Source organism: Tupaia chinensis, unplaced genomic scaffold, assembly GCF_000334495.1.
Source record: "Tupaia chinensis unplaced genomic scaffold, TupChi_1.0 Scaffold150288_1, whole genome shotgun sequence".
In the NCBI taxonomy this organism is placed as follows: Eukaryota; Metazoa; Chordata; class Mammalia; order Scandentia; family Tupaiidae; genus Tupaia; species Tupaia belangeri.
Genome location: NW_006210128.1, coordinates 1,173,326 through 1,192,906, shown reverse-complemented (window position 1 = coordinate 1,192,906; position 19,581 = coordinate 1,173,326). Strand labels below are relative to the sequence as shown.

General features: G+C 44.1%; 1 protein-coding gene across 1 annotated transcript in view; it reads left to right on the top strand.

The window, feature by feature from the left end:
• The window catches only part of TIGAR (TP53 induced glycolysis regulatory phosphatase), a 34,173-nt gene that overhangs the window by 12,992 nt on the left and 1,600 nt on the right, over positions 1 to 19,581 (top strand). Inside the window, exons 3-5 of the mRNA XM_006172033.3 lie at positions 647 to 768; positions 13,085 to 13,162; positions 17,262 to 17,372. Coding sequence (XP_006172095.1) covers positions 647 to 768; positions 13,085 to 13,162; positions 17,262 to 17,372 — 311 coding nt within the window. The remainder of the gene's footprint in view (positions 1 to 646; positions 769 to 13,084; positions 13,163 to 17,261; positions 17,373 to 19,581) is intronic.

Genomic DNA, 19,581 nt, shown 5'->3' with positions numbered 1-19,581 from the left:
GGATGCGAACCGTGGTCGACTACATGGGAGTCCAGCGACATAGCCATTATGCTAACTGCTGGTCCCGTGCCTGGTGAGAGTTTTAAGCCACTGGGTCTGAGACGCAAACCATGGTTGATTGCATGGGAGCCCAGTGACATAGCCATTATGCCAACTTCTGGTCCCAAGTTCCAAAACATTTTTAAAGTGAAAAAGAAAACGGAAAGGGATCGAGGAAGGAAAAAAAAGAGAAATAATCCCATTATAATACTGAACATTTGGACAATAGAAATGAAGAGGACAGACTTTGAGGTGATGATCGTAGCACTCTGACACAGGATAGTAGATTCGAGCCTGAGGTCAGAGGCAGCGTTTAGAAAGAAAAACTGAGGAGGCCATGAGCACACAGAAAGGGGGGGAAGCTCCGCTGGTTGGACGCTCATCAATACCTCATTCCCACTGGGCAAGCGGCCTTTGGAGAACATTTGAATGCCTGAGCCTTCATAGAATTGTAGCTTAATTTAACTTGAAGCTATGTGGAAGGGTAGTTGAGGAAATCTTGAAATAAAATACAGATAAGAGCAGATTATATTCTCTTACATGTAATTTAATTTGTATCTCTCCTCTCTTTCTTTGAACATGACTGGTATTTCTCTTAAAACCACAGGACAAGGAGTAGATGAGCCTCTTTCAGAAACGGGATTTAAACAAGCAGCAGCCGCTGGCACGTTTCTGAGCCGTGTGAAGTTCACTCACGCTTTCTCCAGTGACCTCACGAGGACGAAGCAGGTGAGCTTGCCGTCGGGGTCCAGGCCATGAATTGGAAGTCTCAACGGGTGTGTAAGCTTAAAATCTGCCACCAGAGCCTGCAGGGAGTTAAATCATACACAGACACTCTCTCCAGCCTGCCTTTATCCTCCCAAACTTGTTTTTTCTGTTCTCATTTCACTTTGTACCTTTTTTGGGTAATTTAAAGTCAATTTCTTTCTTTTTTGGAGTTTTTTATTTTATTTTTTTCTTTCCGCTATAGGGTGCGTGCGCTTGCCAGACAGACAGAGAGAGACATAGAGACAGAAAGCGAGAAATCACCCCCCAGGGGGGATGGTCACGCCGCAATCCCTTCTCCTCCATTCTCCTCTCGGGATCCTGGGCACGCACGCACACGCGTCCGGCGTGAGTTTAAGCCACCGGGTCCGGGATGCAAACTGCAGTCGACTACGTGGGAGTCCAGTGACATAGCCATTATGCTAACTGCTAGTTCCCTCTTTTTTTTTTTTTTTTTTTAATAATTATTTTTACTTAACTTTATTTATTTGTATTTTAATTTGACCAGAAAGAGACAGAGTGAGAGAGAGAGGAAAAGTGAGAAAGCAAGCTGCCAGGTCTGGGGCTTGATCTGCAGTCAGCCATGTGGAAGCCCAGCACTCTTAACCACCATGCCACCTGCTGGTCCTTTCTTTTATTGGCAATTTAAAAATTAGAGCTACTTAGAAGAAAATATCTAAGAAGAATACAAATAAGGTATCACAAAAGAGAGCAGAAATAGGCAGGAGAATTGAATCCATAAAGACATTAGATATTAGAATTACCAAGGACAACCTAAAAAACTATGTTACTATAAAGAAAGAAAAAAGGGCCAGCAAGTGGCACAAAGATCAGTGTGACTGGATCCCACATGGCCAGCTGCATGGTTCGGTCCCAAACTTGGCAGCTTGAAGAATACACCAGGCGCATGTGCGTGCGTGCCCAAAATGCCAAGAGGAGAATAGAGGAGAAGGGATTGTGGTGTGGCAATCCCTCCTGTGGGGTGATTACTTTCCCTCTCTTTCTCTCTGTCTATCTCTGGCAAGCGTACATGCCCTGTAGGAAAACTAAAATACAAACAAACAACAACATAAAGAAATATCTACAGAGAACAGACTACCATAAAAATGACCCCAGAGATTTATAAAAGAACCAAATTAACTTTCAAAATTCAGTGGAAGGAGACTTCAGTGACCAACCATGAGAGCATAATAGAGCTAGAATTTGACCTTTCCCACAAACAACTAAAAACCACAACAAAATATTGGGTCGTCTGGAAAAGTCATGATGTATTTTCCTGTACAAAAGTGCATCATGACTTTTCTAGATGACTCAACTGTGTCCAGACCTCTAAGTTCAGATATTCCAGGCCTCTGGTACCTGAATGAAGTGAAACAAATGGGGTGAGCCCTAGGACTGTCCTAGTTTTCCAGCTGAAGCAGTTTCTGGACGCTGATAGGGGAAGACCAGTAGAGCTCAGTGTTCTCGGTAAATTGAGGAGACAAAGGCTGGATTTTGAGGAAGTTACATAATTAAAATTCATACTATGGGACCAGCAGTTGGCATATGTCACTGGACTCTGATGTAGTCGACTGTGGTTTGAGTCCCAGACCCAGGGGCTTAAACTCATGCCAGGCGCTTGTGCGTGCGTGCCCAAGATCCCAAGAGGAGAATGGAGGAGAAGGGATTGCGGCGTGGCCATCCCCCCGGGGGTGATTTCTTGCTTTCTGTCTCTCTGTCTCTTTCTATCTTTCTGGTGAGCGCACGCCCCTATAGCAAAAACCTCTCCAAAAAAAAAAAATTCTTATTAGAAGAAAGAGCTGGGGAGAGTAAGAACTCTAGAAAGACGAGTGAGGATCTTAGGTCCTTGATGGACTGTTAATCTGGATGTGCCTAAAGTGGACACACATGATACCAGACAGCAGTTTCACGGGGAGAACAGTTTCTAAAGCTCACATGGGGTAGGGAATTGCTTGAGTTTCCACCAATCAAAACAGGGAGATACACAGAACATATAGGAGAGAATCCAGAAGAATCAGGCCTTAATAGTGCAGTTAAACTAAACTTAGAAGAATAAAAGAGAGAAATACACTTAGAAGAAAAAAGAAATAGAAGATACAAAAAAAAAAAATTTTTTTTTTTTTTTTGGAGAGGTTTCACTATAGGGTGTGTGCGCTCGCCAGACAGAGAGAGACATAGAGACAGAAAGTGAGAAATCACCCCCCAGGGGGGATGGTCACACCACAATCCCTTCTCCATTCTCCTCTTGAGATCTTGGGCACACACGCACACGCGCCCGGCATGAGGTTTAAGCCACCGGGTCCGGGACGCGAACCGTGGTCGACTACGTGGGAGTCCAGCGACATAGCCATTACGCTAACTGCTGGTTCCCACAAAAAAAAAAATTTCTTAAACAGAACCAAATTGGGGATCCTCTCTCCCTCTCTATCCTTCTCTGTCTCTCTCTGGCAGGTGTATGTGCTCTCTGACAAAGCAACAAAGACAGAAAACAAACTCTCTCCCAGAATGATGAGAAACAAGGAAAGACAAAACAAACTCTATATCAGGGGGACATTTTCATTTTAGCATAACCTTTCATTGAGAAGACAAGTCTGGTTATTTGGAAGTTCTTTTGTGGCCACCCAAACTATTAAATTGTAATATGACGGGCCAGGAAAGATGAGCCTCTTTACCCCATTGTAGATTTCACCTTTATTATTTTCTCCTTGCAAACAGGCTACTAAAAAATTCATTTTGGACTAATATTATTCTGAATGGAGAGCTTATCATTGCCACCCCATTCCCTCACTACACTCCCCTAGTGTTCCCGATGCCTTCTCTCCCCAAATATACATGGATTAAAAAAACAAATTGGGGCCGTCTGTTGACCTGAAGGTGAAGGCACTGGGTCCCCTGTGGCCAACCGCACAGTTCATGTCCTGAACTTGGAAGCTTGAATAATACACCTGTGTATGTGCATGGCCACAATCCTGAGACGAGACTCAGTCCCTTCTCCATTCTCCTGTCGGGATTTTGGGCACATATGTACCCGTGCCCGGTGTGAGTTTTAAGCTGCTGGGTATAGGATTCGAACCGTGGTTGACTACATAATTGTTATGTCCAGCGACATAACCATCATGCCATCTGCTGGCCCCCATTTTTCCTATTTTAATCTTTTTTCTTTCATAGTGAACTTTAAAATATCCTGTTACTATGTCTTCATATTCACTGACTACTTCTAGCGTCTAGCCTGCTGTTAATGCCATCTTGTGAAAATTTAATTTCAGAAAATTGTATTTTTCCATCTCTAGATAAATTTTGGTTTTTGTTTTTTTTTTTTTTTTTTTTTTTTTTTTAGTTTTTGGTATAGGGTACATGCCCTACCAGACTGAAAGAAGGGGCAGGAGTGAGAAATCACTCCCCAGGATGGAAATCGCCTCTCGGCGGGATGGCCATGCCGCAATCCCTTCTCCTCCATTCTCTTGGGATTTGGGGCACACGTGCATGAACGCCTGGCACGAGTGTCCAGTCGCCAGGTCTGGGACTGGAACTGCGATTGATCCCATGGGAGTTCAGTGTCTTAATCACTACGCCTCGTTTTGTTTTTATAAACCTCTTTTTTTAGTTTTGCTATAGGGAACATGTGTTTGCCAGAGACAGAGAGAGAAAGGAAAGAGAGACATCACCCTCCAGAGGGGATGGTCATGTCAGAATCCCTCTCCGTTCTCTTCTTGGGATTTTGAGCACATATACACATGTGCCCAGTGGGATTTTCAGGCTACCAGGTCCAGGGCTTGAACCATGCAGTCAGTCATGTGGGATCTAGCCACCTTAACTTCCCCACCACTCACTGGTCCTATTTTTTGCCTTTTTTCCAGTCAGTAGAATTTTGATAAAGGTGGCAAGGCAATTAATTCAGAAGAGAAAAGCAGTCTGCAGTAAATGAAGGTGATGAAATAAAAGGGTAACCGTGTGGAAAAACATGAATGTTAACCCATATCTCACAACTTATGTAGGAGCTAACTTGAAACTTGGGGGCCAGCAGGTGGCGTGATGGTTAAGGGCACTGGACTCCCTCATGGCTGATCATAGTTCGAGTCCTGGACCTGGCTAGCTTGCATTCTTGTTTTCCTTCTCTCTCTCTCTCTCTCTCTCTCTCTCTCTCTCTCTCTCTGTCCCTCTCTGGTAACATAAAATAAAATAAAGTTAAATAAAATTATTATTTGAAACAAAAGGCCAACTTGAAGCTGATTATAGCATACGTGTGAAAACTCAATCTAGGGACCAGTAGTTAGCGTAATGGCTATGTCGCTGAACTCCCATGTAGTTGACCACAGTTCGAGTCCCAGACCTGGTGGCTTAAATTCATGCCGGGCACGTGTGCGTGTGTGCCCGAGATCCCAAGAGAAGAATGGAGGAGAAGAGATTGCGGCGTGGTCATCCCCCTTGGGGGTTTATTTCTCACTGTTTATCTCTCTGTCTCTCTCTGTCTTTTTGGCGAGCACATGCACCCTATAGCAAAAACCCTCTCAAAAAGAAGAAACAAAAAACAAAAACTCAATCTACAAAATTCCTTTCAGAAACACTGTAGAAAAATCTTTACAACATTGGATTGGCCAAAATTTCTTGGGACAAGGCATGAGCCATAAAAGAAAAGTTTGAGAAACTGGATTTTAATGTAACTTAAACATTTCTGATGTTTGCAGAATATCATTAAGGAAGTGAAGAGAGAAGCCACAGGTTGGCATCAGTGCAATAACTGAATATTGTTTGCATGTTCTCTTCTTTGTTTGCTATAGGCCACATGCGTTCACTATAGAGAAAGAGAGAGGGAGGGAGAGCGAGCGAAGAGAGGGGGGAATTGAGAAATCACTCCCCAAGGGGATGACCTTGCTGCAGTTCCTTCTCTCCCATTCTCCTCTTCTCATATGCCTGGAGTGCTTCTCAAGCTACCGGGACTGGGACTTGAACTGCAAAAGTCAACCATATAGGATCCATCTGCTTTAACCATCATCCACCTACTGGCCCTTGTATATTTTTTTATTAGTATTATTATTAAATTATTTTATTTAGGGTCGGCAGGTGACTTGGTGGTTAAAGCCACATGGCCAACCATGGTTCAAGTCCTGGACCTGGTGTCTTCCTTTCTCATTTTTCCTCTCTGTCTCTTTCTGGTCACATTGGAAAACATTTTTTTAAATTATTTAATTTAATTTATTATTATTTTTTAGTTTGACCAGAAAGAGAGAGAGAGACAGAAAAAGAGAAAGCAAGCCACCAGGTCTGGGATTCCGACTGCTGTCAACCACGTGGGAGTCCAGCACCTTAATCACCATATTGCCTGCTGGCCCCGCTCTGCATGCTTTTAACTTAGTAATTTGATAAACACTCTACTTAGTAAAGTGGGTAAAACGTTAGAATTTGACCAGGTACTTCACAAAAAAGGTGTATGGGAGGCCAGTTAACAAGTGAGTAGATGGTCAGCCTCAGTCAGCGCTTATCACAGACGTGCAGATTCAAACTGCAATGAGATGCTACTGCACAGACATCTGACTGGCTAACATGTTTTAAAAAGTATCCTTTTTTTTTTTAAGAATTATTTTATTTAACCTTATTTATTTAATTTTTATCTTACCAGAGAGGGACAGAGTGAGAGTGAGAGCGGGAAAGTGGGAAAGCAAGCCACCAGGTCTGGGACTCGCACTGTGGTCAGCCTGTGGGAGTCCAGCGCCCTTATCCACCACGCCACCTGCTGGCCCCATTAAAAAAAAAGATAAAAGTATCTTAAACAGCTAAAAGTCACACACTGCCGAGGAGATGTAAAATGAACCAGCTACTTGGGGAACTAGTCTGACAGTTAAAAATATATGTACTCTACATACAGTAATTTCATTAGCAGACATTTAACCAAGTGAAATAGAAACATAGATCCACACAGAGACTTGTACATAGTTGTTCAACCAAAGCCTTGTTCGTAATAGCCAGAGGAGAACCAACCCATGTGTTCATCAGTAGGTAAATAGGTAACTACAGTGTGTTCATATGATGGAATGCAGCTCGCCGTAAAGACTAGATTAACGAGGAATACATCCTCCTGGATGAGTCTCAAAAACACGCGAAGCAAAAGACTCACACAAAGAGCACATACTGCAGGATTCCATCCATATGAAGCTCCAGAAAAGACTCGGCCAGGAACCAGAATACACAGGAAACTCAAGTGGCTTACCTGGAAGAAAATGATGAACCCAATTAAATGATGGGAAAATGGGGCCAGCAGGTGGCGTGGTGGTTTAGGGCAATGGACGACCGTGGTTTGAGTCCTGGGCCTGGCGGCTTGCTTTCTCACTTTCTCTTTCCTTTGCTCTCTTGCTCTGTCCCTCTCTGGTCAAATTAAAATAATGAAATAGGAGTTTAAGAAAGATGGGAAAATGAGCTAAAACTCTCTAAGGAAGACATATGAACAAAGCATATGAAAAAATGCTCAACCTCCTTTATCATAAGGGAGATGCAGATCAAAACTACAATGAGACACCACCTAACCCCAGTTAGAATGGCAAAGATTAAGAAAACAAGTGCTGGCAGGGATGTAGTGGAAAGGGGATCTCTCCTACATTGTTGGTGGGAATGTAAATTGGTCCAATCACTATAGAGAACAATATGAAAGTTCCTCAAAGACCTTCAAATAGAACTACCTTATGATCCAGCTGTTCCACTTCTGAGTATCTACCCAAAGGACAGGAGAATGCTCAGTCAGAAAAGCGCTTGCACATCTGTGTTTATTGCAACATTATTCCTGATTGACTTGGAACCAACCCAAATGTCCACAAGCAGATGAATGGCTTGAGGAAGTGTGGCACATATACCCTATGGAGTACTGTTCAGCCATAACAAACAAGACCCTGGCATTTGATAGAAAGTAGATGAACATGGAAGATTCATTGCTGAGTGAAGCAAGTCAGTCTATGGAAGAGAGACATTGTATGTCTCCACTTATCATATACTGACTGTCTACACTCTGTGATAGAGACTAAAAGACTGAAGGACATAGAAGCATTGAAAATTGTTAAGGACACCGGGGACAAAGTGGAAGGAGAACGGGAGAAGGAAGAGTATAAGAAGGGAAATTTGGGGGGAAAATGGAGATAGGACATTAGTGGGACACAGATATGGCTTATTACCTGTTGAGGGTGATGTGAATAGTGTGCTCAACTTGGCTGGTCTGAGGTGTATATCATCGGCAAAGTCTCTTTACATCTAAATGATGTATAGCAATGGAATGTATCCTAATAAACAACAATAATAATAATAAAGAAGACTCAGCTATGATATGAGGAAGATGAGTGGTTGTGCAGGGGTCGGGGTGGGAAAGATTTACTGGCATGGGCAGAAAGGGGAGGACTCTTTTGAGTAGAATTCTCTATCTTGATTTTGGTGGCACTTCAGTGAGTGTGTACCTTTGTCAAAACTCAATGAAACTGTATACTGAAAAATAGGCGTTTTTTTTCTTGTAAATTTTATCTTGGTAAAGTTGATTTACAGATAATAGAAGGCCAGCAAGTGACATGGTAATCGAGGCAGGAGGATCCCTCATGGACTACTGAGCAGTCTGAGCCCCGGGCCTGGCGGCTGGAGGAACAACATTGGGACGGGTACACACATGCCCGCCCAACATCCCAAAAGGAGAGCCAAATCCCCTGCAGGGCGATTTCTCACATTCGCTCTTTCTCTCTCTCTCTCTCTCTTTTTTTTTTTTTTGGAGAGGTTTTTGCTATAGGGCGCATGCGCTCACCAGACAGAGAGAGACAGAGAGATAGAAAGCGAGAAATCACCCCCTAGGGGGATGGCCACGCTGCAATCCCTTCTCCTCCATTCTCCTCTCGGGATCTTGGGCATGTACGCACACGCGCCCGGCGTGAGTTTTAAGCCACCGGGTCCGGGACGCGACCCGCGGTCGACTACGTGGGAGTCCAGCGACATAGCCATTACGCTAACTGCTGGTCCCTCACATTCGCTCTCTCTATATATACACATACACTATAGCAAACTAAAAAGTAATTCAGTCAAAGATACGGAAAAGTTTATAAAATAAGCGAAAGTCTTAGCATTTGTACTAAATTACAGATTACACACAATTGAAGTGATCATTAACTTATAAGGTAGTAATCTAAAGACAGAAGTTTTAAAGCATGAGAATTTAAAACACATGAAGAGCGTGATGAGAAGTTCTGATAACTTTCAAAAAGTTAGCAGGCAGGATGAGGGATAGTCAGTAGTCAAAGTGGTCAGAGGTGACAGTTTTATAGAATTGTTGAGAGACAAATTCTCAGATCTAGAAAGTGGTCAGAGGTGACAGTTTTATAGAATTGAGAGACAAATTCTCAGATCTAGGAAGTATAACAAATTCCAATCAGGGCGAATGAAAAAGAAATCCACATATACAGTCATTATGGCAAAATCACAAGATTACAAAGAATAAGGAGAAAAAATATCACCCACTAAAGACCGGTAGTTAGGCTACCAACAAATTTGTCAATGTCAATAGTCATTAATTAAAAAAAATTTTTTTTTTAGAGGGAGATTTTTGCTATAGAGCATGTGTTCTCATTGGAGAGACAGAAAGAGAGATAACCCCTCAGAGGGGACGTCCATGCTGCAACCCCTTCGCCTCTTGGGATTTTAGGCAGGCATGCATGCACATGTGCCCAGCATGTTTCAAGCCTCCGGGTCTAGGACTCACACCATGGTTAGCCATGTGGAAGCGCAGTGCCTCAACCACTGTACCACCTGCTGACCCCCAATAGCCATTTCTTGAATGTGCGGAGGGATATTGTAATAAGGATAACCTAGACCTTTATACCCAGTGAAACTTTTCCTAGGGTACAGGTGAGACAGACATTTCAAACAAACAGCTTTTAATATCACTTTCAAAGTCTAATTCAAAGAGAAGGAAGACAAATCCAGGAGGAGGGTCTGAGTTTCAGAAAATTGATAGCGAAGAAATTGGTAAAATATAGGCAAATATGGGGCCAGCAGGTGGTGTGGTGGTGGTTAAGGCGTTGGACTCCCACATGGCTGACTGTGGTTTGAGCCCTGGACCTGGCGGCTTGTTCTCTCACTTTCCCTTTCTCTCTTTCTCTGATGAAAGTGAAGAAAATAATAGTAATAATAAAAAAAGAAGCATAGGCAAATGTAAAGAAACATTGACAGCGTGGGCCAGTAGGTGGCGTGGAGGTTAAGGCACTGGATCTCACATAGCCAAATGCAGTTTGTCTTGGGCCAGCAGCTTGAAAACCCTACTGAATACATGTGCATGCGTGCCCCAAATCCTGAGAGACTAGAGGAGAAGGGATTGCTGCATGGCCATCCCCCCATGGTGATTTTTCACTTTCCTTCTTTCTATCTGTCTCTGTTTATCTCTGGAAGTACATATGCCCTATACAAAAACAAACAAATATTGACTGCATCTATAAAACGGTAATGATAATAATGTAATAATGTCTAGTTTATGGGAAGGGAAATAGACAAAGTAGATCGTGGACTTAGTTCATCCAGTTTTGCAAATACAGGATCTGTTGTCAATCAGAAATAACCAGACATACAAAGAGAGAAGGAAACATGAAAAAAAAAAAGATGAGTAAAAACAAAAGACAGCAGAGACAGACACAGGAGTTATCTGATAATTGGAGTTATCAGACAAAGACTTTAGAATTACCATTTTATGCATAGATGAAAGATGACATTTGAGAATTCATGCAGAAAACGGTAAAAAACAAACTGTAAACAAAAACCAAATACCAGAACTGAAAATATAATTGGAACTAAGGCTCAATGATTGGGTTTGACAACCATTTAAATACAGAGTGGAGGATTAAGGAACTAAAATGAGTTAGTAAACCTTTTCTGAAAAGAGCCAGATTGGGGACCAGCAGGTGGCATGGTGGTTAAGGTGTCAAACGCTCCCACATGGCTGACCACGATTCTCAAGTCTTGGACCTGGTGACTTGCTTTCTCACTCTCCCTCCCCACCCTATGTCTCTCTGTGGTCAAAAAAAGTGAATGAATAAATAAAATGAAACAAATAATTCTTTAAAGAAAAAAAAGAGTGAGATAATAAATAGGTTTCTTGGGAGACATGGTCATTGTCATAGCTTTTTAACTGCTGTTGTAATGGGAAGGCAACCATGGGCAATACCTAATGAATGGTCTGGCTATGTTCTAATAAAACTTTATTCATAACTGCAGGTGATGATCTGGATTTGGCTTGTGGGCTGTGGTTTGCTGACCTTTGAATTAGAAGATAGGTTAGAAGAAAGTAGCAAAATTATACATGAGTATGGCACGCGCGCTTGCCAGAAAGACAGACAGAAAGAGAAATAGAAAGTGAGAAATCACCCCCTGGGGAGATGGCCATGCTGCAATCCCTTCTCCTCCATTCTCCTCTCAGGATCTTGGGCACGCACGCACACGGCACCCGGCGTGAGTTTAAGCCACTGGGTCCAGGACTCCAACCGCAGTTGACTACATTGGAGTCCAGCAACACAAAGAGAAGGAAGACAAATCCAGGAGGAGGGTCTGAGTTTCAGAAAATTGATAGCGAAGAAATTGGTAAAATATAGGCAAATATGGGGCCAGCAGGTGGTGTGGTGGTGGTTAAGGCGTTGGACTCCCACATGGCTGACTGTGGTTTGAGCCCTGGACCTGGCGGCTTGTTCTCTCACTTTCCCTTTCTCTCTTTCTCTGATGAAAGTGAAGAAAATAATAGTAATAATAAAAAAAGAAGCATAGGCAAATGTAAAGAAACATTGACAGCGTGGGCCAGTAGGTGGCGTGGAGGTTAAGGCACTGGATCTCACATAGCCAAATGCAGTTTGTCTTGGGCCAGCAGCTTGAAAACCCTACTGAATACATGTGCATGCGTGCCCCAAATCCTGAGAGACTAGAGGAGAAGGGATTGCTGCATGGCCATCCCCCCATGGTGATTTTTCACTTTCCTTCTTTCTATCTGTCTCTGTTTATCTCTGGAAGTACATATGCCCTATACAAAAACAAACAAATATTGACTGCATCTATAAAACGGTAATGATAATAATGTAATAATGTCTAGTTTATGGGAAGGGAAATAGACAAAGTAGATCGTGGACTTAGTTCATCCAGTTTTGCAAATACAGGATCTGTTGTCAATCAGAAATAACCAGACATACAAAGAGAGAAGGAAACATGAAAAAAAAAAAGATGAGTAAAAACAAAAGACAGCAGAGACAGACACAGGAGTTATCTGATAATTGGAGTTATCAGACAAAGACTTTAGAATTACCATTTTATACATAGATGAAAGAGGACATTGAGAATTCATGCAGAAAACGGTAAAAAACAAACTGTAAACAAAAACCAAATACCAGAACTGAAAATATAATTGGAACTAAGGCTCAATGATTGGGTTTGACAACCATTTAAATACAGAGTGGAGGATTAAGGAACTAAAATGAGTTAGTAAACCTTTTCTGAAAAGAGCCAGATTGGGGACCAGCAGGTGGCATGGTGGTTAAGGTGTCAAACGCTCCCACATGGCTGACCACGATTCTCAAGTCTTGGACCTGGTGACTTGCTTTCTCACTCTCCCTCCCCACCCTATGTCTCTCTGTGGTCAAAATAAGTGAATGAATAAATAAAATGAAACAAATAATTCTTTAAAGAAAAAAAAGAGTGAGATAATAAATAGGTTTCTTGGGAGACATGGTCATTGTCATAGCTTTTTAACTGCTGTTGTAATGGGAAGGCAACCATGGGCAATACCTAATGAATGGTCTGGCTATGTTCTAATAAAACTTTATTCATAACTGCAGGTGATGATCTGGATTTGGCTTGTGGGCTGTGGTTTGCTGACCTTTGAATTAGAAGATAGGTTAGAAGAAAGTAGCAAAATTACACATGAGTATGGCACGCGCGCTTGCCAGAAAGACAGACAGAAAGAGAAATAGAAAGTGAGAAATCACCCCCTGGGGAGATGGCCATGCTGCAATCCCTTCTCCTCCATTCTCCTCTCAGGATCTTGGGCACGCACGCACACGGCACCCGGCGGGAGTTTAAGCCACTGGGTCCAGGACTCCAACCGCAGTTGACTACATTGGAGTCCAGCAACACAGCCATTACGCCAACTGCTGGTCCCTAGAAGCACCTTTTATAAAGGAAAATTATTTCCAATCCCTTTTTATTCATTAAGATGACACGTATTATCTTGATGTTTCAGCCAGAATAATAATGATTTTTGTAAGAAAATACACAGTTGTCTTTTGATTTTCAGACCATGCATGAGATTTTGAAGAACACCAAATTTTGCAAAGACATGACAGTAAAGTATGATTCAAGACTTCGAGAAAGGGTAAGTAACTTATTTACATATTGTTCTTTATCACAAATTATTGGTAAGCTACCTCAGTTTTGCACATGGCAAAAATTGAAAGGCAACTGTGGTGGAGATTTGGAATCAGCTTAGATGTTAAGAATCTCCTATGTGATAGTCACTGTCACCTCCCCTCACATATAGTACCTTACTTGTTTTTTTTTAAGTAGGCGCATCTTAAATCATAAAAGGACGTATACCCGTCATGACGACACAGTATACAAAAGCTGAAAGTGAAAACTTCTCCCCTCACTTCCCAATTCTCTCCGATTGTAAGCGTGAATACATTGCTTTACTGCCCAGTTTATATACCAGAAATGAAGCTTCCCAGAGCTGGGATTTAAAGTCTTGTAGCAACTTCGAAGCTGGGATTTGAGTCCAGGCCTCCTCCCAGAGCAGTATTTTATTATGTTTCGTAACACTGACCTGTAAGCTCATTAGCGTTCCTGCCAGCTCTGTGAGTTCTTTCTTTGCCAAAAGGTGCATGCCTCACAGGGCATGGCCATGACCCCTTGTCCTCCATCTCTCTGTCAAGATTTTGGATGTGCACACACACGTGCCTGGCCTGTGTTGCAGACCACGAGGCCAGAATTTGGCCGTGTGGGATCTGGCTTCCAATGCATGGCAGTGAACCAACTGTTCTACAGGGCTGCCCTCCCCCGCTTTTTCCCCCTTAAGTAAGCTTATTTGTTTCCTTCATCAGAGAGAGAGAGACAGAGCCAGGCACCCTTGACAGGGTCTTATTCCGTAGTCTTCCTCCTCGCTCTGCAGCCAGCCAGGATTGCCGGTGTGCTTGCAGGCATGTCTGGTGTGCTCAGGTAGCCCTGGAATGCAAACCCCGGCCTTTCCCGATGACTCCAGCAGTGTGTGGCAGGACCCCTACTCCCTGCATTTCTGTGGCTGGGCCTGGGACTTCCTTTATACCTGGTTAGAAATGGAACCAAATGGCTAGACATTTTAAAAAGAATTGCTATTTTTATTCTCTGTTAGTTCAAAATATATTCTAGAGCTGCAGCCTGAACACTGCTTGGAAAGGCCTCCTCTTTGCTGGCAACCGATGTTCTAGTGTCGTTAAACAGGGTGTTCTCGGCCTGTCGTCACGTGGTAAGAGAGCATGGCTGCAGGGCCAGGCCAGCCTTCCTGACTCCGCGCTGTCTGAGCAGTTCCATGTTCTCCCATGGTTTCAGTTAACCGCCTGGCGAGTCCACATTTTTGTATTAGTGGTGCTGCACACTTGCACATTAACTGCCTGCTGTTTGTTGCTTTTCTTTTATTATATGTATTTTTATTTTTTTAATTTCCAGAGTGTACACGCCAGAGACAGACAGACAGAAAGAGGAGAGGGATAAAGTACTCTCTGGTTGGGTGTGGTCACACCACAACCCCTCCCCCTTTATCTCTCCATCCTGTTGGGATTCGGGGTACACACAGAGACCTGACTTGCTTTTCAGGCCACCAGGGCTGGGATTTGAACCATGGTCAACCATGTGGGGCCCAGCTCCCCTAAGCAGTTGGCCTTGGGGCCAGTCTTGCCTGCTGTTCACCTTGAAGCTGCTTCCGGCTCAGTGGCCACACCGCATGGCCTGTCACCAGCTCATCAGTTCTACCTCTGCATAGTTCTAAGTTACTTTCCCGGCAGACCCACCATCCGGTTGCCATCAGTGTCGTCTTACCTTGATCCGTGCAATGCATTGCTGATTCTCCTGTTTTCCCTCTCACCTTCTCCATGCTGCAGCCAGAGGAGACCTTGGGAAGTGTGATACCCATGCCCCTGTGTAAAGCAGTTCATGCTTCTCTTCTACCTTCGAGAGGCTGGCCAGACTTCCATCACTTTTTAAACTTATTCTTTGCTATAGGGCATGTGTGCTCACTAAAGAGAGACAGAGACTGGGTTGGGGGGATGGTGGTGGTGGTGAGAAATCACTGCTCAGGGGGAATGACCCTGCTTCAATCCCTTCTCCTCCATTCAACACATATTGGGATTTGGGGCACGCACACATACGAGCCCTGTGTGGTTTTCAAGCTGCTGGGTCCTGAACTCAAACTGCTGAGTTGGCTATGTGGGATCCAGCTGCCTTACCCTCCATGCCACCTGCTGGTCTCAGACTCTTCCATCCCTCCCACCTGGGTCTCCAGATGCTGTGTGATCTGATCTGTCCCCTCAGCTTGCCATTTCTTCCCTCGGGCTTAGCGCTGCAGCGTGAGTGACGACGTTAGTGTGCGTTTACCGGCACTCACCACGTGCCAGCCCTTTCCAAGTACTGCAGGATTGCTCATCTTTACAGCAGCCCACAGTTGTGAAGGTTAAAAAACCTCTGCCATAGGGTATGTACGCTCGCCAGAAGGAGACAGAGACAGTGAGAAGGAAAATGAGAAATCACTCCCCAGGGAGGATGGCCGTGCCACAATCCCTCCTCCTCCTTTCTCCTCCTGGAACTTCGGGCATGCAAGCACACATGCCTGGTGTGACTTTCAAGGCACCGGGCCCAGTACTTCAGCCACAGGTGGCCATATGGGAGTCCAGCACTGTGACTGCTATGCCACCTGCTGGCCCCCGCAAAACCCTCATTTTAAATTGCCATTTTACAAATGCAGAAAGGCACACAGAGGTCAAGCCCATGCCCAGGATCACATGGCTAGTATGTGGCCAAACTGGGATTCACATCGAGGCTGCCCAGCTCAGAGGCTGTGCTCTGGACCGCTGGTCACCGGCCTCCCACAGATCTCAAACTTCCCGGGGAGGGAGGGAGGTATCCTCCATGGGGCACGGTCATGCTGCAGTCCCTTCTCCATTCCTTTCTCTTTCCAGATTTTGGGTGTGCACACACATACCTGGCATGTTTTTTAAGCTGCCAGGCCTGGGACTTGAACCGCATGGTCAACTCTGTGGGATCCAGCTGCCTTAACCACCTGGCTGTGGACTGACCCTGCAGATAATGGTTGTTAATGACCCTCTTTGTAATAGAGATTGGTAGAAGTTGCCCCAGACTTAGTTAAGGACATAAGCGTTGGGACTTGAAGTCCCAGTGTTGGAAGAGTGCCGACTTACAGCCAAGGGAATTGTACGTGATGGTGGTGCGAGTCTTTTGACAATGTCAGTGAAAACCATGAACAATGATGCGGCTCTTGAAGTACTTTATCATGCAAGTAGGCTGTTAACCATTTGAAGGAATTAAAAGTGAGAATAATGCGGTTTTTCATGATTCTTAGCCATTTGTAATTCTTGAATGCCCTTTGCTTGGACTCAGTTTTTTTTTTTTTTTCCAGTTTGTTTGTTTATGTCATGAGAAAGATAGGAAGAGAGAAAAATAGAGGCCTACCTCCTGACAGGATTTTGCCATGCTGTGACCCTCCCCAGCCTTCCAGCCAGCCAGGATCACGGAAGCAACACGGGCACACCTGGCATGTTGAGCTCGTCCAATGGGCCCAAACATGGGCCTTCCTATACGGCTCCAGTGTCATTGTCCCCTTCCCCCCCACACACACACACACCTGTGCCACCACGACTGGGCCTCAGGCAAAATCTTGATGACTCTACAAAGCCAATGAGCTTTGAAGTCGTACAGACCTGGGCTTGAATTTCAACTTTGCCCATAATTGGCCAAAAGCATGTAGGCTGGTTGCCTAACCTCTGGAGCTCAGCTTCCTCGTCGGTGAATAAGCGGAGGTGTTTATACACCTGTTTCGTGGTGCCATTGTTCTGCTCTCTGAGACAGTGTATGAATGTGAGGTGGCTGACCCGCTGCCTGTCACAGGTTGGTCTCCCGCCCTAGAATTCGTGCCCATCTTATTTGTCCAGTGAGGTAGCTCGATGAGCTGTCCGCATAGATGAGCTGGATTCAGCGAGTTCAGCCAGCCAGCCCAGACATGGCGGACAGTTAGCCTCCGGGCACATTCGTCTGAGGGCCCAGGGCCCTCTGCTGAGGACATTCCCATTACCGGTTCAGAGGAGAAAAGATGGAGTACGAGGGAAGCTAAGCTCATTGCTGGGATGGTTGCTCCAACTTTGCCCTCGGCATGTCCTTCACGGCCGTGTCACAGTGTCATCTGAGGTGTCTTTCTCTATGGACCATTGCAGAAGTACGGGATTGCGGAATCCAAGGCGCTCAGTGAGCTCAGGGCCATGGCCAAAGCGGCAGGGGAGGAATGCCCCGTATTCACACCACCTGGAGGAGAGACCTTAGACCAGGTATGTGGATGGGACAAGCAGCACGTGAGCATGGCTGACACCTGACTCTTGTGAATGAGATGGTATTGACGTTTAGCTGAACAGTTTTAGAGAGCTGCCTGGCTCATAGAACACTCTGCATGGTGTCATCCCTCCTCCCTTCTCTCTTCCCTTCCATCCTTCCTTCCTTTAGATTTTTGCTATAGGGCCAGAGAGAGAGACAGAGACAAAGACAGAGACAGAAAGAGTAGAAAAGTGAGAAATCACTTCCCTGAGGAGGACGGCCATGCCAGAATCCCTTCTCTTCCTTTTTCCTCTTAGGATTCTGGGCACATAATCCTGTTCAAGCCACCAGATGCGGAACTTGAACCACTTAGTTATGTGTGATCCAGCCACCCTAACCACCATGCGACCTGACTGGCCTTCTTTCTTTGTTCTTATTTATTATTTAATTAATTAATTAATTTGTTGTGATTTTCTTTTTCTAGAATTATTTAATTTTATTTATCATTTTATTATTATATATTATTATTTTAAATTATAATGATGTACATTATTATGTTTTTAATTTGACCAGAGAGAGACGGAGAGAGAGAGGGAAAGTATGAAAGCATGCCGGTAGGTCCAGGACTCGAACCACTGCTGGTCATATGGGAGTCCAGTGTCCCAACCACCACACTACCTACTCGTCCTTCTTTGTTTTTAAGTTGTCCAGTCTTTCTCATTACTGTTGAGAGTCACTGCTGATCATGGATTTAAGGAGATGTGTTATTCAGTGGTATTTTTTTTTAAAGTTTCTCCTTTTTTAAGGACTATTTATTTATTATTTATTTATTTTAAATTTTGACCAGAGAGAGAGAGAAAGCAAGCCTCCAGGTCTAGGACTTGAACCATGGTTGACCATGTGGGAGTCCAGCACCCTAACCACCATGCCATCTGCCGGCCCCAGTTGGGTGGTATTTCTAAGGAGAACCTCTGGCTAGGAAGCTGCATGCAGCATTGCAGTGGTCACCAATAGACCAAGTGCGGTGTTGTGCAGAGGGGCAGGCACATCAGTCAGTGGAGAAGAACTCGGACGTGAGCTCTTCAAGCCTCTGCTGCCTCGTCAGCTGTTGGTGGCATTTCTGCTGAGTCTTTCGCTCTGAACTACAGTATTGGTGATTTTTCTTCCCACCTATTTTTTTTTTTTTTGCTCTAGGGCATGGGTGCTCACCAAAGAGACAGAGATAGGGAGGAGAAAGCACCCCCATGGGGTGGTCACGCTGTAATCCTTTCTCCCTCCTTTCGGGATGTTGGGCATGCAGCACATACACCCGGTGTGTTCTGTAAGCTGCGGGTCCGGGACTCAAACCAGACAGTCAGCCATGTGAGATCCATCTGCCTTAACTACCAGACCATGGAACTGGCCCTCTCCTTATGTTTTATTTTAATTTTGATAAAGACTTTATGTAATTTTAGAAAAAGAAAGATCCAGCTGGATGAAGTGACAAATACCAGGTTTCTGGTCGCACTATTTTCTGAGTTTCTCTTTACTCATAGATTTCCCTGCCTAGACTGAAGTCAGGAATTAAGAACTGCCTCTTACTCGTTCTGTCCCCGGTGTGCTTCCACAGTTCCAGGAATATTCTGGGCACTTGCCCGTGTCTGTGGAGCTGTGGGCCAGATCAACAGGAGTATCGCACGAGTTTTGTCTGTTTATGTAACACTTATATCGACATAGAAGAAAAGGTCCAGTAACTTACAGTTTATGCTTTTTTAAAAAAAAATATTTAATTTTATTTATTTATTTTATTTTTAAAATTTGATTGGAGAGAGGAAAGCTGAGAAAGCAAGCCTCCAGGTGTGGAACTCAAACCGTGGCCGGCCATGTGGGAGTCCAGCACCTTAACCACCACGCCCCCTTCTGGCCCCATGCTTATTTTGAAAAGGTCCAGTAACTTACAGTTTATGCTTTTTTAAAAAAAAATATTTAATTTTATTTATTTATTTTATTTTTAAAATTTGATTGGAGAGAGGAAAGCTGAGAAAGCAAGCCTCCAGGTGTGGAACTCAAACCGTGGCCGGCCATGTGGGAGTCCAGCACCTTAACCACCACGCCCCCTTCTGGCCCCATGCTTATTTTTTTTAATTAAAATTATTTAATTTTATTTATTCATTCATTTTATTTTAATTTGACTAGAGAGAGACACAGAGAGAGAGAGAGAGAGAGAGAGAGAGAGAGAGAGAGAAA